This window comes from Dendropsophus ebraccatus, chromosome 8 (assembly GCF_027789765.1).
Source record: "Dendropsophus ebraccatus isolate aDenEbr1 chromosome 8, aDenEbr1.pat, whole genome shotgun sequence".
NCBI classification, from domain to species: domain Eukaryota; kingdom Metazoa; phylum Chordata; class Amphibia; order Anura; family Hylidae; genus Dendropsophus; species Dendropsophus ebraccatus.
The window spans coordinates 5,819,398-5,847,301 of NC_091461.1; the positions used below are offsets into that span (position 1 = coordinate 5,819,398).

Consider the following 27,904-nt stretch of genomic DNA (forward strand, 5'->3'; position numbering starts at 1 on the left):
GCAAATGAATTAATTTTACCTTTTTTGGTGCAAAGGCAACTGGTGGATCACATTCTCCATCATGTGGATGGCTGGGTGCCTTTGCGTCACTTACCAGGGGAAGAGATGGCACCTAGATGCATTATGGGAAGAAGACAAGATGGCGGGGGCAATGTTCTGCTGGAGACCTGGTGTTTTGGCATCATGTGGACGTTACTGTGACACATATCACCTACCTACCCATTGTACACACCAAGTCCCCCGCTCTTCCTTCATGGCAGCGTTCAGCAAGATAATGCCCAGGAGTCACACTGCAGACATTGTTCAGGGATGAGGAACATGACAAAGAGATCAAGATGGTGACTTGTCCTCCATATTCCCCACATCTCAATCTCATCTATCATCTGTGGCATCGGAACCTCACAACTGCTCCTGTTTTAGGGACAGGGTTCACAGTAACTAATGCATTTTCCCCCCTATTACGCACAAGTGGACATAAGAGGCTTGGTGATATACCTTCTTGGCCTCCACACATCCCCCAGCTGTCCCCAGTACTGATCATTAATATAACTGGTATACAGGAGTCCAGAGATACAGACTGGGCTATAGCTGCCACCAATGGTGAGAGGGAGGAAAGGTAGAGTAGCTGTTGGAGATTCAAACACCATATTGTCTAAAAAAACAAAAACAAAAAACAACTCCCTTAGCAAACCCTGAATCCCCTCATGTATGCACTCTATGGGCACCACATCCCCTTACGTATCTACTCTCTGAGCACCCCATCCCCTCACGTATATACTCTATGAGCAAACACAACATCCCCTCACATATCTACTCTCCAAGTGCCACATCCCCTCACATATCTACTCTCCAAGTGCCACATCTCCTCACATATCTACTCTCTGAGCATCCCATTTCCTCACGTATATACTCTATGAGCACCACATCCCCTCACGTATTTAGTCTACCAGTACCACATCCCCTCACGTATCTACTCTCCAAGTACCAAATCACCTCACATATCTACTCTACCAGTACCACATCCCCTCACGTATCCATTCTCCAAGTACCACATCCCCTCACATATCTACTCTCCAAGTACCAAATCACCTCACATATCTACTCTCCAAGTACAACATCCCCTCACATATCTACTCTCCAAGTACAACATCCCCTCACATATCTACTCTCCAAGTACAACATCCCCTCACATATCTACTCTCCAAGTACCACATCCCCTCACATATCTACTCTCCAAGTACAACATCCCCTCACATATCTACTCTCCAAGTACCACATCCCCTCACGTATCTACTCTCCAAGTACCACATCCCCTCACGTATCTACTCTCCAAGTACCACATCCCCTCACGTATCTACTCTCCAAGCACCAAATTACTTCACAAATCTACTCTCCAAGTACCACATCCCCTCACGTATCTACTCTCCAAGTACCACATCCCCTCACGTATCTACTCTCCAAGCACCAAATTACTTCACAAATCTACTCTCCAAGTACCACATCCCCTCACATATCTACTCTCCAAATACCACATTCCCTCACATATCTACTCTAGGAGTACCACATCCCCTCACGTATCTACTCTCCAAGTACCACATCCCCTCACATAACTACTTTCCAAGTACCACATCCCCTCATGTATCTACTCTCCAAGTACAACATCCCCTCACATATCTACTCTCCAAGTACCACATCCCCTCATGTATCTACTCTCCAAGTACCACATCCCCTCATGTATCTACTCTCCAAGTACCACATCCCCTCACATATCTACTCTCCAAGTACCACATCCCCTCACATATCTACTCTCCAAGTACCACATCCCCTCACGTATCTACTCTCCAAGTACCACATCCCCTCATGTATCTACTCTCCAAGTACCACATCCCCTCACGTATCTACTCTCCAAGTACCACATCCCCTCACATAACTACTCTCCAAGTACCACATCCCTCCTGTATCCATAATCTGAGCACGTCACAGGGGCTGGTAGTACTGGGTGCAATTAGTCTGAAATAATAGGGGTCACTGCCGAGTCTGCCTCAGAGGTGGCAGCGGGTTCATTCTGCAGGGGACCCCAGGACGGCGGTGAGGGAATCGGCTAAGTGACTCTTTAATATCAACAGTTTAGGATTTATAGAGTTGCTGCATATTTAGGACAGGTTCCCCTCACCCACGGCCCCTGTCCACTCTATCTGCCTCAGTTCACGGACACAACACTCCCACATCACTTTCCCGCGTCAACGTCTCACACGTTCAGCGCCTAAATCGTCCAGCCCCAACAACCCATCACCATGACGACGGCACGTAATGACGCAACACGCACGTAAACGTCATCTCTCGCCGCCCTTTCTCCGTTCCTGTCTAGTAATGAGCAGCCCAATGAAAGAGCCGACGCGATAACGGATAACGGAGTGACGCAGCGTACGTTAGGCCCGCCCGGTCCTAGGTGCTAGCCAATCGGTGGCGTGTGGCCGGGGACAGCTGACAGGTGAGCTCCGCCCTTGTCGCGCTGCTAGCCAATCCCCCTGCAGGTTGCTGAGTGCGGTCACACCCCTTCCCGGTGAGAGAGGCCAATGAGCGGCGGCGGGGCGCTGAGGCCGAGGCTGTGAGGCGCAGGGCCGGTCATGGTGTACGCGCTGCTGCTGGCCGCCCTGGCCGGCTGTGTGGCGACGCTCGTGCTGCAGCTGGTGCTCCTGTACCGCCGGCCGCCCGCTCCCCCTCCGCCGCCCCCGCCCTCCACCCCCGGCCGCACGGTGCAGGCGGACGCCTCGCTCCGGGACTACCTGCTGGGGGCGGCGGGGGGCCCGGAGAGCTGCCACTTCCTGAACGCCATCTTCCTCTTCCTGTTCCGGGAGCTCCGGGACACGGCGGTGGTGCGGCGCTGGCTGCTGCGGAAGATCCGGGTGGAGCTGGAGGAGCTGCTGCTGTCGCGGACGGCCGGGCGGCTGCTGGAGGGGCTGAGCCTGCGGGAGCTGGACCTGGGCGAGGCGGTGCCGGTGCTGCGGGGGATCCGCCTGGTGCCGCCCGGGGAGCCCCGCGAGGACGAGCCGCTGCCCCCGGAGCTGAGCTTTGAGCTGGAGGCGGAGTATGAGGGCGGCCTGCGGATGGCCGTGGACGTGGAGCTGCTGTTCGGGAAGTCGGCGTCGCTGTCGGTGCGGCTGGGCCGGGTGCAGGGCCGCCTCCGCCTCATGTTCTGCCGCCTGCCCTTCACACACTGGGCCTTCTGCTTCCTGGACGAGCCGCTCATTGACTTCCAGGTGCACAGCCAGTTCGAGGGCCGCCCCATGCCCCAGCTCACCTCCATCATCGTCACCCAGCTGAAGAGGGTGATCAAGAGGAAGCACACGGTGCCCAACTACAAGATCAGGTACTACAACCCCCAGCATGCCCTGCCCAACTACAAGATCAGGTACTACAACCCCCAGCATGCCCATACACCCTGCCCAACTACAAGATCAGGTACTACAACCCCCAGCATGCCCTGCCCAACGGTACTACAACCCCCAGCATGCCCTGCCCAACTACAAGATCAGGTACTACTACCCCCAGCATGCCCATACACCCTGCCCAACTACAAGATCAGGTACTACTACCCCCAGCATGCCCATACACCCTGCCCAACTACAAGATCAGGTACTACTACCCCCAGCATGCCCTGCCCAACTACAAGATCAGGTACTACAACCCCCAGCATGCCCATACACCCTGCCCAACTACAAGATCAGGTACTACAACCCCCAGCATGCCCATACACCCTGCCCAACTACAAGATCAGGTACTACAACCCCCAGCATGCCCATACACCCTGCCCAACTACAAGATCAGGTACTACTACACCCAGCATGCCCATACACCGTGCCCAACTACAAGATCAGGTACTACTACCCCCAGCATGCCCTGCCCAACTACAAGATCAGGTACTACTACACCCAGCATGCCCATACACCGTGCCCAACTACAAGATCAGGTACTACTACCCCCAGCATGCCCTGCCCAACTACAAGATCAGGTACTACAACCCCCAGCATGCCCATATACCCTGCCCAACTACAAGATCAGGTACTACAACCCCCAGCATGCCCTGCCCAACTACAAGATCAGGTACTACAACCCCCAGCATGCCCATACACCCTGCCCAACTACAAGATCAGGTACTACTACCCCCAGCATGCCCTGCCCAACTACAAGATCAGGTACTACAACCCCCAGCATGCCCTGCCCAACTACAAGATCAGGTACTACAACCCTCAGCATGCCCATACACCCTGCCCAACTACAAGATCAGGTACTACTACCCCCAGCATGCCCATACACCATGCCCAACTACAAGATCAGGTACTACTACCCCCAGCATGCCTATACACCCTGCCCAACTACAAGATCAGGTACTACAACCCCCAGCATGCCCATACACCCTGCCCAACTACAAGATCAGGTACTACAACCCCCAGCATGCCCATACACCCTGCCCAACTACAAGATCAGGTACTACAACCCCCAGCATGCCCTGCCCAACTACAAGATCAGGTACTACTACCCCCAGCATGCCCATACACCCTGCCCAACTACAAGATCAGGTACTACTACCCCCAGCATGCCCTGCCCAACTACAAGATCAGGTACTACAACCCCCAGCATGCCCATACACCCTGCCCAACTACAAGATCAGGTACTACAACCCCCAGCATGCCCATACACCCTGCCCAACTACAAGATCAGGTACTACAACCCCCAGCATGCCCTGCCCAACTACAAGATCAGGTACTACTACCCCCAGCATGCCCATACACCCTGCCCAACTACAAGATCAGGTACTACTACCCCCAGCATGCCCTGCCCAACTACAAGATCAGGTACTACAACCCCCAGCATGCCCATACACTGTGCCCAACTACAAGATCAGGTACTACTACCCCCAGCATGCCCTGCCCAACTACAAGATCAGGTACTACAACCCCCAGCATGCCCATACACTGTGCCCAACTACAAGATCAGGTACTACAACCCCCAGCATGCCCTGCCCAACTACAAGATCAGGAACTACAACCCCCAGCATGCCCTGCCCAATTTCAAGATCAGGTACTACTACCCCCAGCATGCCCATACACTGTGCCCAACTACAAGATCAGGTACTACAACCCCCAGCATGCCCTGCCCAACTACAAGATCAGGAACTACAACCCCCAGTACACCCTGCCCAACTACAAGATCAAGTACTACAACCCCCAGCATGCCTATACACCCTGCCCAACTACATGATCCTGGGGAGACTTCTGAGGGAATAAGGAATACTGTATATAAAACAGCTCCTCCTGTGTGTGCAGTGGATGCAGCCAGTCTCCAGCCTCCATGTCCTGAACTACTCAGACTAGATGGAACAGGTGATCTTTTCCTGCTGATAGTCTTCTATGTTTCTAACTAAATATTCACCAGCTACACAGAAACACTGCTAACAATGCCAGATGCCTGTAATATAGAGGTCAGCCATAGTGATATAGAGGGGTTAACAAATAGTGATATAGAGAAGTCACATATAGTGATCTAGAGGGGTCGCTGTGGACACACACACACGCGCAGCCTGCTGCAGCCATAGCACACTGAAGAAAAACACCACATTGAGGACAGAGGTTACTGCTACACTACTTATGTCTCCTCCTTCTCCTCTATATTACACAGGATATCTCCATATTACACTGCTGCTCATATACAGTCATCCAGCATCCAGGAAGAGAACAGCACAGATCTCCCCCCACACACACAATGGACTCTTCCAGCTCAGAAACAAACTGCCAAATAGTGACCGACAACTTTTCCCCGACCACCCTTATGTAATAGGGCCAATGTCCTCTTACTGATATATTCCCCGACCACCCTTATGTAATAGGGCCAGTGTCCTATTACTGATATATTCCCCGACCACCCTTATGTAATAGGGCCAGTGTCCTATTACTGATATATTCCCTGACCACCCTTATGTAATAGGGCCAGTGTCCTATTACTGATATATTCCCTGACCACCCTTATGTAATAGGGCCAGTGTCCTATTACTGATATATTCCCCGACCACCCTTATGTAATAGGGCCAGTGTCCTATTACTGATATATTCCCCCGACCCCCCTTATGTAATAGGGCCAGTGTCCTATTACTGATATATTCCCCGACCACCCTTATGTAATAGGGCCAGTGTCCTATTACTGATATATTCCCCCGACCCCCCTTATGTAATAGGGCCAGTGTCCTATTACTGATATATTCCCCGACCACCCTTATGTAATAGGGCCAGTGTCCTATTAATGATATATTCCCCGACCACCCTTATGTAATAGAGCCAGTGTCCTATTACTGATATATCCCCCGACCACCCTTATCTAATAGGGCCAGTGTCCTATTACTGATATATTCCCGACCACCCTTATGTAATAGGGCCAGTGTCCTATTACTGATATATTCCCGACCACCCTTATGTAATAGGGCCAGTGTCCTATTACTGATATATTCCCGACCATCCTTATGTAATAGGGCCAGTGTCCTATTACTGATATATTCCCCGACCACCCTTATGTAATAGGGCCAGTGTCCTATTACTGATATATTCCCCGACCACCCTTATGTAATAGGGCCAGTGTTCTTAGAATGTTGCTCATAATATGTTGATGAGCAAAAATTCATATCAAAACTCAATTCTAAATTGTTCTAAGATTTTTTTTTTAAAGCTGGAGTCTGTACATTTTTTCTGACTCCACGACTCCGACCCCACAGCCCTCCTGCCTAATTACAAGATCAGGTACTACAAACCCCCATCATCCCCTGCATGCTGCCCAGGCACCAAGATCAGGTACTACAACTCCCCGCACCCCCTACACCCTGCCCAACTACATGATCAGGTACTACAACGCCCAGCACAGCCTGCACAACCACAAGATCAGGTACTACAACCCCCAGCACACCCTGCCCAACTACAAGATCAGGTACTGCAACTCCCAGTATCCCATACTCCCTGGCGGCCATATATATACATTGTGTTAGTGTGGAGGTCACTGTGTCACACTCTGTTGACTTTTGACCTTCGGCTGTATTTGAGTTCTGCTGTATGGTGTGTGAGGCAGGTGCCGCCATATACTGGGCTGTGCTGAGTGGTTGTGTGTGGTGCAGCCGCCATCTCTCCTGCCCGAGCGGTCACGCTTGTCTCTCCTCTTCCGGCAGGTATAAGCCCTTCTTCCCGATGCAGGTGGTGCCACCGGCGGAGGACGTGGAGGATCGTCCGCTGTCCCTGCAGGACCTGGGCCTGACCGAGGGACGTCTGAAGGTGTCTGTTATTGACTGCAGCAGGTGAGGGGCCGGGGGTGGAGGGGATTGGGTTTATATTGATCGGTGAAGCGCGTCGGCCGCCTCAGTGTTGGGTAATCTCATCAGGGCTCCTGTGTGCGCCTCTCCCGCCTGCGGCCATTGTGCAGGGGGAGGATCGGTTACCTGCCACCGCGGCGGGCACCAGCTGCTCCTGCATTGTCCCCCGGGCAGAGTCTGGTGTCTGCCATTAATAATTCATGGCTGATATTCAGAATGTGACGGCCGGAGGGGGGGGGCAGTTACTATGCTCCAGAGCAGCACTCTCTGTTCTGCCGATCTCGCATGTCGCTATGCAGCCTGTGGAACAGACACTACTGTGTGCCTTACAAGATACTGACTAAAGGGCCACTGCTATTACAGAAACTCACAGAAACACTGATACCCGTACACTGTAGTGGCACTCTATACGGTAGCCGCCATACTATATACTCAATGTGTTCCCCCCCACATACTGTATACCTCCCTCCCCCCTTTCTAGTTGTTCCCCCCCCCCATACTATATACCTCCCCCCTCTGTTGTTTCCCCCCTTACTATATACCTCCCTCCCCCCTCTGTAGTTGTTCCCCCCCCCCCCCCTACTGTATACCTCTCCCTCTGTAGTTGTTCCCCCTCCCATTGTATACCTCCCCCTCTGTAGTCCCCCTCCCATACTGTATACCTCCCTCCCCCCTGTAGTTGTTTCCCCTCCCATACTGTATAGCTCCCTCCACCCTGTAGTTGCCCCCCATACTGTGTACCTCCCCCTCTTTAGTTGTTCCCACAGCATACTGTATACCTCCCCCTCTGTAGTTGTTCCCACCCCATACTGTATACCTCCCCCTCTGTAGTTGTTCCCACCCCATACTGTATACCTCCTCCCCCCCCCCCCCCCCCACCCCGTAGCTGTTCCCCCTATACTGTATACCTCCCCCTTCAGTAGTTGTTCCATCATACTGTATACCTCCCTCCCCTCTGTAGTGGTTCCCCTGCCATACTGTATAGCTCCCTCCACCATCTGTAGTTGTTCCCCTCATACTGTATACCTCCCTCCAGGGCTGTGGAGTCAGTAAGCCGCAGCTCTAACTCCAACTCCTGAATTTCATCAGGCCGACTCCTGCTCCTTCATAAATGGCCGGTCATATACCAGGGGAGTTATTTATCACACCGGCTCAGCAGCTTCTCCCTAATGTCATACGTGATCCTGGGGCGACATCTGAGGGAATAAAGGAATACTGTATATACAGCAGCTTCTCCTGTGTGTGCAGTGGATGCAGCCAGTCTCCAGCCTCCATGTCCTGAACAACTCAGAACTAGACTAGATGGAGCAGGGGGTCTTTTCCTGCTGACATCTTCTATGTTTCTAACTAAATATTCACCAGACACACAGAAATACTGCTAACAATGCCAGATCCCTGTGATATAGAGGTCAGCCATAGTGATATACAGGGGTGACTGTGGGTGTGGGGGCACGCCATAGCGCATGCGCGCACACACACACCCTGCTGCAGCCATAGAACACTGAAGAAAAACCCCGCACTGAGGACAGAGGTTACTGCTACACTACTTATGTCTCCTCCTTCTCCTCTATATTACACAGGATATCTCCATATTACACAGCTGCTCATATACAGTCATCCAGCATCCAGGAAGAGAACAGCACAGATCTCCCCCCACACAATGGACTCTTCCAGCTCAGAAACAAACTGCCAAATAATGACCGACAACTTTTCCCCGACCACCCTTATGTAATAGGGCCAGTGTCCTATTACTGATATATTCCCCGACCACCCTTATGTAATAGGGCCAGTGTCCTCTTACTGATATATTCCCCGACCACCCTTATGTAATAGGGCCAGTGTCCTATTACTGATATATTCCCTGACCACCCTTATCTAATAGGGCCAGTGTCCTATTACTGATATATTCTCCGACCACCCTTATGTAATAGGGCCAGTGTCCTATTACTGATATATTCCCCCGACCACCCTTATGTAATAGGGCCAGTGTCCTATTACTGATATATTCCCCGACCACCCTTATGTAATAGGGCCAGTGTCCTCTTACTGATATATTCCCCGACCACCCTTATGTAATAGGGCCAGTGTCCTATTACTGATATATTCCCTGACCACCCTTATCTAATAGGGCCAGTGTCCTATTACTGATATATTCCCCGACCACCCTTATGTAATAGGGCCAGTGTCCTATTACTGATATATTCCCCCGACCACCCTTATGTAATAGGGCCAGTGTCCTATTACTGATATATTCCCCGACCACCCTTATGTAATAGGGCCAGTGTCCTATTACTGATATATTCCCTGACCACCCTTATTTAAAAGGGCCAGTGTCCTATTACTGATATATTCCCCGACCACCCTTATGTAATAGGGCCAGTGTTCTATTAGAATGTTGCTTACAATATATATTGATGAGCAAAACTTATAAAATTAATATCAAAACTCAATTTTAAATTGTTCTAAGATTTTTTTTTTTTTTTACAGCTGGAGTCTGTACATTTTTTCTGACTCCAGCCAAAACTAGCTCAGACTCTGACTCCACAGCCCTGCCTCCATCCCCCTCTGGAGTTCCCCCCCTCCCCATGCTGTATACCTCCTGGTTCATACATGGCCCCTTTTTCAGGACCTCCGTCAGTATGAAAATGTTCCAGGCTTGGACTTGTAGTTCCCTCGTTGGTGCTTGGACATAATATAGTGAAATAGAATGCCTGTCCTGTAATTATGTTATCATCATTATTGGGGGGTTGTGCCCCTCCTTGACCTCTGACCTTCCTCTCTTCTCCCCTAGGCTCCTCATCTTTGGCTCCTACGACCAGGAAACCTTCATCCACTGCACGCTTGAGATCAGCAGCGCTCCCTGGAAGGAGAAGACCAGGACTTCTATCAAGACGGTAAGAGACTGTGCAGCCGCAGCTGCCTGCTGATGGTCTCCACACTGGGGTGTCTAAGCATTGTTACCTATTCAATCAAGGTGTGCTCTGGCGCCCCCTGGCTGCTGTCCTGACTCCTCACATCTATATTCTATGTATCTATGTGCTCTGGCGCCCCCTGGTGCTGTGATGTATAGTAGACATTTTTAGTATTGCCTGCCGCCGGGACTCCTTACATCTATATATTATGTATCTGTGTGTTCTGGATTTGGCTGCTGCCTTGGCATTGAGCTACCTGCAGCCCGTCAATCGCTGTGGTGGATAACACACCTCACTGTATAGTTTGAGTGCTGCCTGTCTCTGCTCTGATCTCCAGCCTGTCAGCACACTGTAACATGACGATTCCTTGCGCGGAGAGCTGCGGGAGTGGAGGGGCAGGAGCCCTTCTATAGACAAACTATGGGACACCGAGGCATTCGGGATTCTGCAGCGGAGAGATCCGCCACATTTACTCAGTGTGAACATACCCTTACACAGTAAATGCAGTATCTATCTTCTATCTAATAAAATCAGGTTTATTGGCAGGTCTAAATAACATATAAGTATTTCCAAAGCAAACAGGAAATTATTGGGGATTTGTAGGTCTGTGGGCCAGGGACAGAGGTCTGTGGGCCAGGGACAGAAGTGTGTGGGCCATCATAGGTTGTGGGATGTGGAGATGTGGGGGTATTGGAGTCCATGATGTATCACTTTCCTATCACTTTGTCTATGGCAGGCGCTGATATATTGTGCCGCTATAGTCTCTGTGATGTCTTTCTCTCCCAGACAGATGGGCAGTCTCTCTTCCTCCTTCATGATGGAGATGCCTGGGAGGAGATTGGAGAGTCTCCTATAGTGAGGGTCCCCTCACTATTTGGAGGAGTGTAGCAGGAAGTGGACCTCATCCTCCACAGCCTTCTGGTCGCACTGCTGATAGTCTGCTCTCCCTGGGCCTGTACGTCTGTCGGTGACGCTCAGTTTCAATGGCCAGGTTGTGGGCGATCAGCTTGTAGTGGCTCAGGGTTTTCTGGTCTCTGGGGTTGGACTGTTTCTCCAGATATGGGCAGTCTGTACTCTGTAGGCTTTGGTATATGGGCAGTCTGTACTCTGTAGGCTCTGGTATATGGGCAGTCTGTACTCTGTAGGCTCTGGTATATGGGCAGTCTGTACTCTGTAGGCTCTGGTATATGGGCAGTCTGTACTCTGTAGGCTCTGGTATATGGGCAGTCTGTACTCTGTAGGCTCTGGTATATGGGCAGTCTGTACTCTGTAGGCTCTGGTTTATGGGCAGTCTGTACTCTGTAGGCTCTGGTATATGGGCAGTCTGTACTCTGTAGGCTCTGGTATATTGTCAGTCTGTACTCTGTAGGCTCTGGTATATTGTCAGTCTGTACTCCCTCTGTAGTCTCTGGTATATGGTCAGTCTGTACTCTGTAGGCTCTGGTATATGGTCAGTCTGTACTCCCTCTGTAGTCTCTGGTATATGGTCAGTCTGTAATCCCTCTGTAGTCTCTGGTATATGGTCAGTCTGTAATCCCTCTGTAGTCTCTGGTATATGGTCAGTCTGTACTCCCTCTGTAGTCTCTGGTATATGGTCAGTCTGTACTCTGTAGGCTCTGGTATATGGTCAGTCTGTACTCCCTCTGTAGCCTCTGGTTCATGGTCAGTCTGTACTCCCTCTGTAGCCTCTGGTTCATGGTCAGTCTGTAATCCCTCTGTAGGCTCTGGTATATGATCAGTTTCTGGGATTCTCTGATGTCGTTCCTCCACACACTGATGTAATTCTCTTTGCCCTTGTCTATTGTCTTCTGGATCTGGCACTTTGTAATGATGTGCTGGTTGGTGGCTTGGTTGGGTTGGGTTTGGGTGACTTGTTCCTGGAAGCTTAGTTTTCCTGGGGCTTCTTAGTGCAGCAAGGCTTTGTGATGGTAGGAGCTGGGACTGCTGCTTTGTAGGTGGGCCCTGAATGATAGCGCCTTCTTGTGGACAACAAAGTGTAGTGGGAACCTGCCCAGCTCTGCTCAACAGGCGCTGTTTGATGTATTACAAAGCACCTGGAGAAGGGATTTACAGAATTCCAGGTGGAAGACTTCTGTGGGTCTAGAGTCCTACTTTGCCCAGTCTGGGTATATATCGGGGCCCCAGACTTCACTGCCATATAGAAGAATTGGGGCTATGATGATGTCAGATATTTTTAGCCATACGGTCAGTGGTGGTCTCGTATGCAGACGACCTTCATAAGAAGGAGCTTCTACCATTTAAGAGGAATTTCACCTTGCTTGGCTCTTGCTGAGAACGTTGTGCTCGGTGGAGAAGCTGCGGATACTCTAATTTAGGATACCATTAAAAAGTTTCCCCAGGTTGCTGCTGAGGCATATCCCTCTTTAATTGGTCGGCTCAAACCTGTCGCCACTCTAGTGTATTGGGGTTATTAGGCTGCTGTTTCAGCCCTGGCAGAAGGAGCCGGCACTCGGCACAATGTTAAACAGCTTTGCTATGGCTGTCAGGATTACTGGCGGGCTGTATTTTATCCTTTATTGATGAGATCCTCTCTGTAATCTCCTGCACTGTGATCGCTGTATCTAGTGGCTCCTCTCTGTAATCTCCTGCACTGTGATCGCTGTATCTAGTGGCTCCTCTCTGTAATCTCCTGCACTGTGATCGCTGTATCTAGTGGTTCCTCTCTGTAATCTCCTGCACTGTGATCGCTGTATCTAGTGGCTCCTCTCTGTAATCTCCTGCACTGTGATCGCTGTATCTAGTGGCTCCTCTCTGTAATCTCCTGCACTGTGATCGCTGTATCTAGTGGCTCCTCTCTGTAATCTCCTGCACTGTGATCGCTGTATCTAGTGGCTCCTCTCTGTAATCTCCTGCACTGTGATCGCTGTATCTAGTGGCTCCTCTCTGTAATCTCCTGCACTGTGATCGCTGTATCTAGTGGCTCCTCTCTGTAATCTCCTGCACTGTGATTGCTGTATCTAGTGGGTTTTGGAAATCTTTGATTGTTTTCTCCATGTCTTTTAGCGTTTTCTCGATCTCCTTTTGTTCTGGGCTTCGGTCTTCCTTTGGGATGTTTTTTTACAGGTCACTGAAGTATTGGAGCCAGATGCCTCCATTTTGGATGTGGAGGTTGTTGTTTTTAGATTGTGGGCCCGTGTGGTTCCATAATTCCCAGAACGAGTTGTCTTTAATGGCGTCTTGGCGTTCAAGGAGTTTGGTGGAGATGTGGCCTTGCTTTTTCCTTCTGGGGATGGCTTTGTATTGTTGTTGGATGGTATAGTAGGCCTCCCTCAGCTCAGGGTTGTTGGGTCTCCATGTTTTTTTATTTTAGGTGGTTCTTAGGGCCTTTTCCATAATGTTACAGTCCTTGTCCAACCAGCTATTGGGATGTTGTTGTCTTGGCCTTTTGTTGTCTCATCTATCTATCTCCTGTCTATCCATCTCCTATCTCTCTATGTATCTCAGCTGTGCCAGTCATACCCGGAGCTAATGTGTAGAAACTGTGTCCATATCATCACTGTGCTTCTGACACCAGCAGAATAGTGAGCGCAGCTCTGGATTATAATACTAGATGTAAATCGGGATCAGTAATGTGTGTGCGCAGTGATACCCTTGTGCTGTGGACCGGGGTGTGTGGATTCATAAAGTAAGGCCGCCTTCTGTTTGCAGACATATACAAGGTGAAACATAAGGCCTCATCCACACACCCGTAGTGCAGTCCGCGACCACACACCCGCGGCCCCCACTACGAATGTGCATCCGTAGTGCTCTGTGCTTCATGCAGCACTACTCTCCCACTTCATTACCCTTTGCGATCCGTGCTGCAAAGAACGGTCTGCATTACAACATGCCCAGGTTTTTTGCGGCACAGTTCGCGGCCCCATATACATGTACTGACGTGTGAACAGGGCCATTGAATAACATAGGTCTTATGTTCTGTCCGCGATTGCGGACAGAACAACGGACGTGTGAATCAGGCCTAAGTCTCGGGACACCTGAGGGTAAAAGCTGAGGACCCTGTTCAGAAAATGGCTGCCATCTTGTATTAAAGGCTTATATTTCCAATAGGAATGTGGCAATGAGTATCACAGGGATGGATTGCTGTTATCACAGTGACAGTATCTCCTGTAGGTTCATGAGGATTGGACCCTTGGCCTGCGCTCTGTGTTCAGCACCGTGGGCAGCACAGCCAGCAGCCGGGCAGCACAGGACACCTTCCCCCTGGGTGTTGCAGCTTCCTTTGTTGATAACTTTTGTACCTCAAGAAATATAGGAAATCTGAATGAATTGTCAGACATTTGGCCTCCTGTGATTTTGAGAGCTGCAGTTATTGCTGATGAACACTAGATGGTGCCTTAGCACCATATATGATCCTCCTCAGCAGCTCTTATTGTACGCTCAGCCCATAGCATGGAGTAGGAGGTCTTCTTTCCGGGTACTCTGTGTCCTATCCCTTCTTGTCTGGGATGATGTCCATGGAACCTGTATGAGCATTGGGGATTGTATCTAGGCTGATGCGATGGTGCTCTCCGTATCCTTTATCCAGTCTATCCTGGGGAGGGGGGAGGGTGCACGCAGCGTTTCTCGGTTTGTCCAATGGATTAGTCTCGCCGCTTCTGTTGGACTTTCTGACATTTATGTGTTTGATCATAAACTCTTTTCTTCTGAAATTAAACTGCGGATTTATCTGGAAATGTCGCTGTATGGTAATGAGCCGGAGAGCACGCATTACACCCCCTATGAATTTGTCTAGTTGTCGGAGCTTCCTAATATGTGTCACTGCCACCCTATATATGTGCCTTATTGTTGGAGACCCCCTATATGTAGGCCTTGTTGTCAGAGCCCCCTATATAATGTACCTTGTTGTCACAGCTCCCCTATATATATGCCTCGTTTGACTGCCCCCCTATAAATATATGCGTCACTGGTAGTGGAGTCCAGAGGAGCCCTGGCATCCTGAGGTCCCCCGGCTCTGGGACGCTGTCCCTTTACAGGAGAAGTCAGACATTTTTTATTGCCCCCCAAAAGTTATACAAATCCCAAATATATACTTATTGGAAATGCTTATAAAGTGCTTTTTTTTCCCCCTGCACTTACTACTGCATCAAGGCGTCACTTCTGGGATGACATGGTGATGTCACTTCCGGGATGACGTGGTGATGTCACTTCTTGGTTGACATGGTGATGTCACAACCCGACTCCCAGAGCTGGTGATATAGTGTATATTGGTGATTTGTATAACTTTTGGGGCAATACAATACTTAAAAAAAATTTTTTCACTGTACTTCTCCTTTAACAGCCAGGTCTGGAGAGAAGTGGGGTTTCCACCTCCTGACTCGGCACTGACGAGATGATTTCTGACTCTGACTGATCATCCTAGGGCCGGGGCCCAGAGCGGCCGCCGCTGACATGCCTCCATCTCCGGGGTCACTGCAGATTGTACAGAGAGACGTCTGCTCATCATCCTACCGGGTATACAGCTCTGTATATACATGATATATCTGTCCACCTCATCTGCTGGGAGACCCTCGCAGCATCACCGGACGCCCCCATACCGCCTATACTGCGCTGTGTCATTAACTGCACATCGCCCTGCCGGAAATACAGCTCCAACTCTGTCTATACATGATATATCTGCCGGGTGACCCTCGCAGCACCACCGGACCCCCACCATACAGCGTGTCTGTTTCTCCACATAACCGCTCCTGAAATACTCTGTGCGGCTGGGGAACTCGATTGCTTTTGCTATCCAATTCTGTGACCTCTGTCACATTTCTTTCCTGATGTACTCTGTGCTGCTGGGAGGGTCAGGCTTCTTTTACTATGTAACTGTGACCCTCCACCAGACCAGCGATTTCTTCTCTGAAACACACTGTGCTGCTGGGATGACCCTACTGCATCCTGGATAACTCCATGACTTCCCACTAAGCCAGCACACTCTCCTCAAATGCTCTGTGCTGCTGTAAACAGCCTCTTTCCGCTGTGTAACTGACCTTTCTTTGCATAGATTACCCTACTCCTCTTCTGAAATACACCGTGCAAGGAGCAGGGTCCTCCCAGCAGAGCAGAGTATTTCAGGGAATGAATACTGATCCATAGGAAGTTCACAAATTTCCACAGTGGAAGGAGCAAGTCTGTGACCTCCCTATGGATCAGTATTCATCTCCTGAAATGCTCTGTGCTGCTGGGAGCCATCTGTTCCTTCTAACTCTCTTCCCTCCCACTTGATGAGAACCCTCCTCCTGTAATACTCTGTACTGCTGGGACATTATGGTCCTCAGACGCTTGGTGCGGGGATGGATTACAGATAGTCTGGTGGTGGTGGGGTTGTGTACACAGTGCTGCCTGCAGATAACGCTGTCGCTTTATCCATCCTGTGTATTTATTGCTGGCCGTTGTCAGACGCGGACAGGAGATTTATGGACATCTCCTGCTCCGGTGCGGCTTATAACATCCAGGGCACAAGGCTGCCAATAATCAGTGTTATTTGAAGGCTATTGCTCACTTATCAGCCGAGTGTAAAAGCTGAATTGAGAGGGTTGCTGGCCCTCTCACCCTAACAGTGGGTGGCCCCAGCTTTCTGGAAGGGAAAGAGTTAACGGCAGCGTTTACCATTAGTGACCTAAACCTTCCCCTTGTATAAGGCAGGATGAGAGGGTGATTATGGGGGTGCCGAGGCGGACGCTGCCCCCGCTGCTGCATGGTAATGGCTGCTTGTTATGCTGGGACAGAGGTGCTATTGGAAATCAATAAAGTAATACAATTATCCCGCAGCCACAAAGCGTCGAGTCCACCGCCAATGGGAGCCGACGCAGGGAATGGGCACTCCGGCCACTTGATCACACACAGAAAAGGAGAGATGTCCGCTTCGGCCGAGAGGAGGGGAAGAGGAGATCTGTCGAAGGGGTGAGGGGGTCAGACCAGAGATTTCAGGGGGTAGGGAGCGATGAATCAGAAGAAATCCCAGTATACGGAGTAAAGGCTGTAGGTGATACGGGGCGGGGTTTAGTTTGGGGTCTTCTCTCCTTTATCGGATTATTTTACCTCCTGCATCTATCTGGGTGAATGTTCTTGCGTTAACCCTTTGCCTGGTGTATATAGTGCTGCGTGGCGCTCCGGGGGCGGCTGGCTGTGGCTTTCCCTTCTCCTGCGCTCAACGTGAATTTCCTGAAATTGAACTAATTGGTTTAGAGGTTCCACATTTCAATCAGGTGACTGATGGGATTACGGTGATCTGTGGCCCCGGGGCCTCTCTGCTGGCAGTCTGGGCTAATTGGATGTGACTGAGCCCTGCCGCCCTCTCAGCTGCCAGCGACGGGCGCCCTTTACCGATCAGCTGCCAGCGCGGTATTGTCAGTCCTGCGGCTGACACCTCCCCCTCCTCTCACCTGGGATGTGGATTGTAAGCTCTGTGGGACAGTGACAGTCACCCCCTTATTTACATTGATTCTCATACACCACTTGTTTTTTTTGCGCCAGCCTCTGGCACACTGTGCCTTCCGATTCTCACGATTCACGTGAATTGTCACACATTCTACAGAACATCGTCCGCCTGATTATTGGTGTAAACACAGACGCTGCAGAGCTGGAATCAATACGGAGCATTGTGCTTGGCTGGAAGGAGGCAGCGCCGCGTCTCTCTCTCCGTAATAAGAGTCTTCTCTCGAGAAGGAGCAGCGCCGCTGACTAAATTGCTCTCTTTGGGAGCGCAGCACGTAACACTCAGGAGGGGGAGGGGGTCTGTATCCGGGGATTATTGAACGTGGTAAATGCCGGCTGCCGCTTCCCTCCATTCATCTCCTGTAATTGGCTTTTATTTAAAATGTCTCTATAATTGGTAAACATTTTACTTTCGCTGCACATCACCCGTCTGAAGGGAACGTGCCGAAAACTGTGGGGGAAGCGGAAGGCAATAGGCGAACAGCTGGGGGGAGACTTCTTGGAAAATGTCTGTAACCTTCTAGAGGCTTTTCAGACTTTGTGCTCCCCCTAGATGCAGTGTCATATCTGGTATATGTAGTAAACGTCCCACATAACACTATTCACGCTCATGAGCAGACGGAGGACATGGCTGATCTCTAGTCTCCAGCCTCTGTCCCGCGATTCTTATGCTTAAATCATAGATGCATTTTTATTGTTTTTACGATGGTTAAGACTCATTATGATTATTGCCTGTTTGTCTGGCAGGTGGAATTAATAAAAGGGACGTCGCAGAACATTGGTCTGGTGATGGTGCAGGCGAGGGATGGAGACACCGGACACGTCTGTGTTGAGACCGTGACGCCAAATTCTCCAGCCGCCGGAGCAGATTTGAGGAAAGGTGACCGGTTAATAGCTATTGGAGGTGCGTAAAGAGGATTGAAGGTGTGTGTGTGTGTGTGTGTGTGTGTGTGTGTGTGTAGGGGGGAAAGGGAGCGGTCACTTTAAAGGGGAACAATCATCTAGCAGCCCAGCGCTAGATGACAGCGCGACACATATTCATACATATCCATGCACACTTAGCCAAGCACGCAATGGGGGGAAATTAAGACCTAATTTTCAGCCAAACACACACTGAGCGGATAACCATGTGAAATATAAGACCAGTTTTAGTCTAGGGATTTGTTCTCTCACTTTCTCTTGATACCACTGTCTCTATTACTATTTGTTCAGCTGTTCCCTAATTTTTCTTTCTCCTTGTCACTTCACAGGTATTAAGGTGACGTCATCAGTTCAAGCCTCAAAGCTGATCAAACAGGCAGGTGACAGAGTGCTGCTTTTCTATGAGAGGCCAGCGGGTCAGAGTCAGGGTGCTGGGGGGCCTCCTGAGAATGTGGGGTCACTGGATGATCCTGCTTTTACACAGACATTTGATGAGGATTCAGCAAGTCTGATTGTGGATCCAGAGAACAGGGAGTTGGACTCAGAGTTTGAAGACTTGGCCTGTGAAGTGAAGCCCCCCGTGGAGAGTAAAGATGATATTTTTTTGCCTGTAAATCAAAGCCCTAAGCGTATTGTGGGAAATCTTTCCACCAAATCCTTGGGATCCATTTCTCCAATCCTAAGTCGAAAGCCAAATCCGTCAGGTCCCCAAGTAGCATCTAAGGTTCAGGCCAAAGCTGGGAAGACAAATGCCCCTGAGAACCAAGATCCTCCTCAGCTTAGTAGAACATCATCAGGATCTGGAAACAAGCCCCCTGTGCCCCCAAGACCTCAAGTTAAACTTACCTTAACTACCTGTGAAACTCTTAATACTGTAGACTTGGGTGAAGCACCTGTAGAAAAGCTTGACAAGACTGCTCCACCATCTATGAATGGTGAGAAGATCTCTGAGAAGCCTCCAAAAGCTGCAGATCTAGTGGAAGAACTAATGTCTCAGAAACCCAATACAGTAAAGCCAGACCCTACAAAAGATAAGATATCTGAAGGCTCCGTCAGTACGAAAGAGGTCTCAGAGGATCAACATGTGTGGGAGTCTGCAGACACACACTACAGGGGTCGCCAGGGTCGCTGGACAAGGGCTTCTTGTATATTTGATATAGAGAGTCACCACAAATACTTGAATGTAGCTCTCTGGTGCAGGGACTCTTTTAAGACTGGTAGTCTGTGCTGTGTTGGACATGTCAGCATCAAACTAGAAGATATTTCATTAGAATGCCTTTCCATGTCCTCTCTGGAGTATCTTAGCAGCTACAGGCTTAACGCTCCCGAACCTAAAGCATCTGTAAGCCGAACGGCATTGAGGAGCTTGAGTATGCATAAGGGTTTTAATGAGAAGTTTTGTTATGGGGACATTACCTTAAGCTTCAAATATCTGATGGAAGGAGAGTCTGAGAGCTCGAGTATCCTACAAGAGAAGGAGAAAGAGGGTAGTGTTACAGAAGAGTTGGGAATGCTTCAGAAAGAGGAGACTCCTGTGGCTCCTGTGACTTTCTGTGAATCGAAGCATAATTTTCAAGACACTCAGTTCCAAAATTCCACATTATGCGACCACTGTAAGAGAAAGGTCTGGACTAAGGCCGCTTCTCAGTGCATGATCTGTGGTTATGTCTGCCATAAAAAATGTCAAGAGAAATGTCTAGCTGAGAATCCATACTGTGTCTCCCTGGAGAAAAGAGTTGATCTCGAGTCCAAATCTCTCGGGAATAGAACTACAGGCCTCACACGGCATATCATCAACACCAGTTCTCGTCTTTTGAGCTTACGACAAGCCCCCAAAGCGAGGCCATCCGAGCAAGGTGTCCTTGATCTGGTTGAACCCTCACCAAAGCAAACGCCAAACACTTCAGACAATGAGAGCAGCGATACAGAGACTGGTGGGGCTGGCAGCCCCTCTAAACGGGTCGGAAGCAGCTCTAGTAAACTGGTCCGCAAAGAGGGGGGTTTGGATGACAGCGTATTCATTGCAGTCAAAGAAATTGGTCGTGACCTGTACAGAGGTTTACCGACTGATGAGAGGATCCAGAAGCTGGAGTTCATGTTGGATAAGCTCCAGAATGAAATAGACCAGGAACTAGAACATAATAATTCATTGGTGAAAGAAGAACGAGAAACAACAGACAGCAGAAGAAAGATCCTGATAACGGCAGCGCTGGCCAAGTCTGGAGAGAGGCTGCAGGCTCTAACGCTGCTCATGATCCACTACCGAGCAGGTATCGAGGATATAGAGTCACTGGAGAATTCTTCTCTAGCTCATCCTAGAAAGATGCCGAGATATGACGAAGAATCGATTGCTGTATCTGAAACTGCCGAAAATGAAGACGACGAGGTGACCCTAGAGGAGAAAGAAGCCTTGAATGATCCTTCAGAGGAGAACCCTGCTGACTCACCTGAGATGGAGTGAAGGACTTATGACAAAGTGTATCTGGTGACCATAATTGATTTGCACTTAACTTGTATCTCATGCATAAGTCTGGAGCCACCATTCATTCGACTGCACTAACTGGAATTGACGGTTGCCAGTTGTACTGTGGAGTAATTCCTGTATGAGGCTGGTGGTCCCAGAGAGGGCACATTTCCCTCCGTAGTCACAAGGAGAAGGCGTACCACAGGCCGAATGTATGTTAAACCACACTGGACAATTTATTTTCCCTATGTTGTAGTGGCCATTTTGTATGTACAATTGCTTGTGAAAACATATTTCTTTTGGTGGGGGGAGGGGTTTATAAAACACTTTGAATAATATATAATCCCTTTGCTGGCAGAGGAGAATATAATCATGAAGGCTTTGATCTGTAGGATCTAGGGATATGTTGTAGAATGTGCTTCCCTATACACGATGCGCCAAAACCAAAGATGAATCAATTGTGTAGAAACCTGTGCGGATCTATCGCAGAAATTTATTTTTAATATGCGACTGATTAGCCGCATCCCTTTCTTTTACAGAAAAAAAAAATTTGGGAAGCCTTCATTATTTAGAAAGCACATATGACATTAAATATATTAATATAGCATGTATTCAGTGTGGTGGTTTCCACTGAACATGCACCTCTATGACAGATACGCAGGCCAAATTATATTAGAGAATATAGAGGCCGTGATTAATGACCACGTGGGGGAGTATATTATGTTTTTGGCCACATTATCTCCTGGATTGTGAACGTTGCCCGATGTGGTGTAGGCCTGCCGATTGCCTCTAGAGCAACTCCCGGTCCACAATGTCAGCCCTTACTCTGGAGATTTTGTAAAGTTTTGCACACAAGGGACCAAGGTGTGTAGATTTTGAGTGTGTTTTCTGTATCTGGACATCTCAGGCTGCCAAATGTTTTTGTGTGAGATTATATATCTTTCTACATCTGCCATAAGAATCGTGGATTATGACTTCATACATGGCCTGCTGATGTTCCATGTGGCCAGTAACTAATACAGTGTGTTCACTGGACCTGTTCACATATGTTACGTTTACCGGGTAGATGGTGGTACAGGCAATGCTACTGATATGGCGGTCCGTTCTATATGCTGGCTGTGATGATAGGACAGTTGACTCTCTAGTCGAGGGATGAGATGATATGTGCAGGTATTGGTGATCAGAGGTAGACACATTACTGTAGACTTGGCACCACTCATTCTGGTACAGTGGGTGGTCAAAACTTTAAAAGTTCCATAGCCATTAGTGAATGCAACATAACAATTTGGCTTATTTGTAGGTGTACAGTCAGTCAAGTTGGCCCTTTTTTTTTTTTTTTACTGTAGGTGGACCACTGGTTACGACTTACAACTGGACAGTCTACATGAGTTCCCTGAGACCACCTGGCTTCCTTCAGCTAATGGGGTTTTAGTTAAATTTCCTGTAAGTTGGAGCGTGTTATACTAAAGTCAGAGGTGTACGGCGGCCTCCTGACTGTCCACTGACAAATGATGGTCAGATGTTTTGGGTTCTTTACACCAAACTCTATTGTTCTAAAAGGAATAAGCTATCACTAGAACTATCTGCCTGGAGTTTACCCCTCACCTCCCTTTAGACAATACCTGAACGATCAGCAGGGCTGAGCTTTCATGTGTATGGGAGGATGGAAAAGATAATAGTCTCTTACTAAAAATGGGTGGCTACCTTTAACCTCTTTGGAGCAAGAGAAAAGTTGATGAAAATGAACGATTTTGACCAAAACTACAGTATCTTCAATCATTGAAAATAAAAGATTGCTGTAGGCAACCGATGGTAGGCTGTCATAGTCTAGAAAGAAGTCTGCTGTGTTGACAACCTTCGGCCAGTAGTTGAGCAAAAGTTGTTTTGGGGAGGAAGGTTCTCGTAATCCCTGAAAGATTGTTCTTTGCCCGGTGTCATTTATCATATACGGCTAATACGGACTAAACTCTGTACAACTGCGTCTTGTTAAATGATCGATCATCAGATGATTGTTCATTCAATAACCTATTTCTACTGTGCTGGCTACTTTTAGAGGGGTTCAAAGAATAGCATTCAGTTTTTAGATTTTCAGAGGGAAGTGGACTTGATCTTCATTGTCTCAGTATCTGCACTTTAATGTCATGACTTATGACTTTTACATTAATTTCACTTTCCCAAGCCACTTGCTTTTACATTAAAGGGACCCAACATTTTTTTTTATTTTAAGTAGGTACCTTTTTTTTTTTATCCAGACCTTCACCTAGTTTCTGTAAATGTGATTACTCTCAAAGCTTGTTGTGTAGACTGCCATTGTTTCCTCACTTCTCCCAATAATGCCTTTTGTAATAGACTCCTGTGGGTGGTGGGATATCCCTCTCTCAACCCTATATATGAGGGGTGGTAGGTTGGTGTTGGCCAGTATGTATTGTGGTGTTTGGAGCATAGAAAGGGAACATCCACTGTAGTTGTTGTCAGATGGCTATATGCAAATTTTTAGTCCTATTATATTCTTGACCCAGGCAGACTACTTGATCTCGGTGCCTTAGATGGTGCTCAGATCTGCTCTATGTCCATACACCAGGTGATTTTGGATGTACTGGCTGCTAAAGTACAGGTGCGATTAGACTACAAATTCAGTTGTGTGGTCACTACCAGATGTGACTCATGTACAGTGATACAATAAGTAGTGCAGTAGTCAGAAAAAAGGAGAACGTGAACAGTTGTCTGGCTGTCATCATCATTAACGTTTATTGGGGTACAAAGCGCCAGAGTTGTATCCAAATAGTTTTTGTTATCTAGCTCTTCGTGTTCCTACTACAAGTAGAACCGGATGAATGATCAGATATAATGTTGTGGCTCCACGTGGTCGCACCAACTCTGCAGTAGAAATTAGTTTTATACTGAAAATTAAAACCTATGCACAATAACTTCAACTTGTCACTTTAAGAACAATGGCCCCAGGCTCCGCAGCAGCGGGCCTCAGTGACTGGGGTGAGCATGGCCATGCAGGGCAGTGGAGATGTGACCATGCACTTAGGATTTCCTTGTTCTTTGTGGGTTAAAGACTTTTATTTGTTCATGCATCAGTTTAAGTTTTTACAGCTCAGAGCATCATGGTGCGGCTGCGTTCAGTGCTGAGCAGCTCCGGCTCTCGTGCAGTGACCTTCCATCTGAGCTGTGGCCCCCCCATGTTGTAAGGCTCAGTGACAAGCAGGTCACTGTAAGGAGTGTGAGCGACCACTAAGGTCGGGTCTGAGAATATCATGGTGGCTCTCTTTTTTTGCAGTTGTCCTTTTACCGCTAACCCCATGACTTTACCACTTTTGCCTCAGGCTGAACAGTACGAGCAGCTTTGTAGCTTCATCGATTGCATTGTGTGTGCTTGTTCCTCTTATCCTGACCTGGTGGCATTACCATGAATGATCTTCCTGACTGGAGAGATGAGGGGCATTAAATTGTTGTAGAGGATTAATACTTATAAACTGCTTCAGTCTACAACGCCATTGTATTCCTTATCCAATGTACAGTAGCTGTGGACTTCCTCTGTTCCATCATGCAGAACTTTTTAGCTGTCTTTTTTACCTATTTCAGCATCTGACTTTCCCGCTATACCTCATTCACCCCTCAGCTACTTTCATTGCCACTGATTCATTCCACCACTGTTCTACTGTCTTCTCTTCCAGTCCTCAGTGCAACTACTAATTATAGTTTCACTCCTTCCACCTACGAAGTGCAACTGGATCCTTGTGTATACCATTGCTGCATTACATTCATCCTTCTCTTTCATTATCATCTTGCAGAAACACTTCAGCCATCAAACTTCTAAAACACTGGCACAGCTATTCCACATCCCAACTCTGCTGCTTGTGACTACACTGCACTGACTGCTTACGTCAGGGCTCTCTCCCATCTGCGTTAATCCTTTTCATTTTGCGTTATTTTAGTGTATCAAGTGACAGAAATACATGGCGTCCTATGGACCCTGTTGATTGTGATGGGGTTTATCAGGTTTCCATCTTGGTATCTTAAATCTTACAGATTGTTGACAACCTGAGACGTATATGTGAAAGAAACCTTTCTCTTCCGCTTAGTGTGCCCACCTTTGCACCTCACCTGTCTCATCACCTCTGCACCTTTTATGTCACATGACCACAATTATTATATTGTGTACATCACATGGACAGCTCTCACGCCAGCTCCTCTCCTCAGTCCCCTTTTCCACCAACCCAAGATGTTGAGCATTGTGCTGCTATGATTGTCAGCTGCACGTTATAGATATACTGTGCAGCTCCCCAAGGCTACCAGTCGTGTCTGTTCTACATTGGAGGAAAAGTAGTTTTATTCTTCTGGGTGAGGAGCCGCCTGAGACTAGTCACGGCCTGTTAGTGGCTTCTCTACCTGTCAGTCATTCTGCACTGCGCACTGACAGGCAGAGAGCCGTGACTAGTCACAGACTGCTCCCCGCCCAATCAATCTGTGCAGCTGGTAACCATATTAGCACAATTATGCGGATTGGTTCCCTTTAAGGTCTGTTTACACAGACAGATATATCTGACAGATTTTTTTAAACCAAAACCAGGAACAGACTATAAACAGGGAGCAGTTCAATAAAGGAAACACTGAGATTTCTCCTCCTTTTCTAATCCATTCCTGGCTTTGGCTTAAAAAAAATCTGTCAGATAAAGCGGTCTGTGTAAACGTACCATTAATGTCTTGCTCAGGACCGATTCTGCTGCTTTTTACCTTAGATTTTCAGCCTTGATCAGTCTGCTGTGATGGAACATTGGTTTATGCTCACAGGTTATGAATCCATGTATACGCAGTTTGGTAAAGCTCTCCGATTAATGTGCTGTCATAGCGGAGGCTCTGTTTCATATTCTCTATAACGTGTAGCTCTGTACTTTTTCTCATGCACACACTATACAGGCAGATGACTGGGGGGGGGAGTAGCTTTGGACCTTTGTGTATTTGTGTCTTCCAGCCTATACTGACCATCACCATGTACTTGTTCACATTCCACCGTCGCCCATCATGCGTCCTATTGTTGTGTGGTTAATCCTGTAATAGTGTCATGAGCGGCTGGGGAGGAACCTTTGATTGATTTCAATGCTGCTAATTCCATTTCTCTTTTGTAAAGTGCAGAATATATGTAGTGCAATATTTTTCTATACACGGAGGGAAGGATATTGGAGATGTAAGGGAAGGTTCACGTGTGTCTGGCTGAGGTTCCTGGGGTGAACTGGAAGCATCTATAATGGAAACTTTGCAACAATGCTGTAATGTACATACTGTAGCTTCCATAATAAAAGCATTGCAGGATGTATCGTGCCCTGTGGTTTTATTAACACTCTCCTGTCTAGCCTTTTATTCTTGGTTAAGGACTACAACAAGCAACGAGATGCTTTGCATTTACTTCTCCTAGTTGGTTACCGGAATGAGTCTGTGTGCTAGGTAGGGCGAAGAGGCAGATAAAATTTCCTGTCAATGTTCTATTGCTATATGTATGCATAGCACCCAGGCCGACGAACAAATGATTAAAACGTAAAGATTTTATATGCTGGAAACGAATCAAGACTGCGCCCCAGCTAGAGAATGCTGTTTATTGTGTATCGGAAACCATGCTGGATAGGACAGTATAGTTTAAGAGGTTCAACATTATATTGAAATATTTTTGGAACCCAAACCGTAAATGTGAATTGTGAATGACGATTGTTCTCTGCTTGTGTAGATTATTAAGCATCAATTCCTCTTCCATTAAAGCAACACCAGACTTGCACTCTATAATCTTTGTTGTTTACTTAGGTATCCGCTGCATCAAACCACAAATCAACCTAATGCTCACTTTTTTTTGTAGTAGGAGTAGTGCTTTGGATCTTCTTCTGGCCATTTGAACTACAGAAATTAGTCATAGCACATGACATTCTGAATGGAATATTGGTCCATGTAGACAGGACCGCGCTGAACATGCCTGTGTATAGGGAGAGCGGGAGAAATAACTGACGGATGAAGGTGTATGGCAAGGGCCTTATTACACGGGACGATTATTGTGTAAAATATTATCGAATTTAAATGATATCGTTGGCTAATCACTTGCTGTAATTTCACTTTACTAATCCTTCAGTGTAATTCCACATTGTTACTATATTTGCTGGGATCAGATGGAGTTAACAATTATAGTAATGATCTAATTAACGACTATCGTTCAGTGTAATATGATGAACGAGTTAAGGTTAACGATAAAGGATGATTTTGTTTGTGATTGTTAAAAATTGATTTGTCTAATAGGACAAACTGTCCTACTGTACAAATGGTCCATTTATAGTTTTCGGAGGTCCAATGGTGGGCCTAGAAAACCTTCTCCACTCCATTACATCACCTACATCAACCTGAGTGGTTTGCACCTGACAGACAGGACTTTGACCTCTACTGCTTCTCACCTTTTTTAAACAAGGTATTACAGATCCAGAGGAGCTGTGTTTCTCCACAGAGATCTGAATCCATCTGACTTAGGGCCCTATTCCACCGGAAAATTGATAATCGATAATCTTTACTTATCGTATTTGCGATCGTTTTTTCTTCGCTATTGCGTTCGTATCTACTGCGAACGACCGAACTACATCTTATTCAATGCGAACGATTTGCGAATGAGCAATGATAAAAATAGGTCCAGGTCTTATAAAGCGATCAACTATTTCTCGTTCAGTCGTTAATCGTTAACTGCATTTCAGCCCAACAATTATCGTTTAGATTCGAACGATTTAACGATAATCTGAACGATAATCGTCCAGTGGAATAGGGCCTTAAGCCACTGTTCTGTTA

The 27,904-nt window shown here is 48.0% G+C and overlaps 1 protein-coding gene across 2 annotated transcripts; it reads left to right on the forward strand.

Annotated features, from left to right (window-relative positions):
• The first annotated feature begins 2,462 nt into the window (after positions 1-2,462).
• On the forward strand, positions 2,463-26,406 carry PDZD8 (PDZ domain containing 8). Of its 2 annotated transcripts, none has more exons than XM_069979680.1 (5): positions 2,463-3,370; positions 7,208-7,333; positions 10,140-10,242; positions 18,448-18,580; positions 18,951-26,406. In XM_069979680.1, the coding sequence occupies exons 1-5, from the start codon at positions 2,628-2,630 to the stop codon at positions 21,080-21,082; spliced, it is 3,237 nt and encodes a 1,078-aa protein (XP_069835781.1). In that variant the 5' UTR covers positions 2,463-2,627; the 3' UTR covers positions 21,083-26,406. The 2 variants fall into 2 exon arrangements, with proteins under 2 accessions (XP_069835781.1, XP_069835780.1); XM_069979679.1 differs by having other exon boundaries at positions 2,465-3,370; positions 18,448-18,604.
• The last annotated feature ends 1,498 nt before the right edge of the window (positions 26,407-27,904 follow it).

Coding starts and splice junctions, on each gene's coding strand:
- PDZD8 (XM_069979679.1), top strand. CDS start 2,628: ATGGTGTACGCGCTGCTGCTGGCCGCCCTGGCCGGCTGTGTGGCGACG. Junction 3,371..7,207: donor GTGCCCAACTACAAGATCAG/GTACTACAACCC, acceptor CTCTTCCGGCAG/GTATAAGCCCTTCTTCCCGA. Junction 10,243..18,447: donor CCAGGACTTCTATCAAGACG/GTAAGAGACTGT, acceptor TTTGTCTGGCAG/GTGGAATTAATAAAAGGGAC.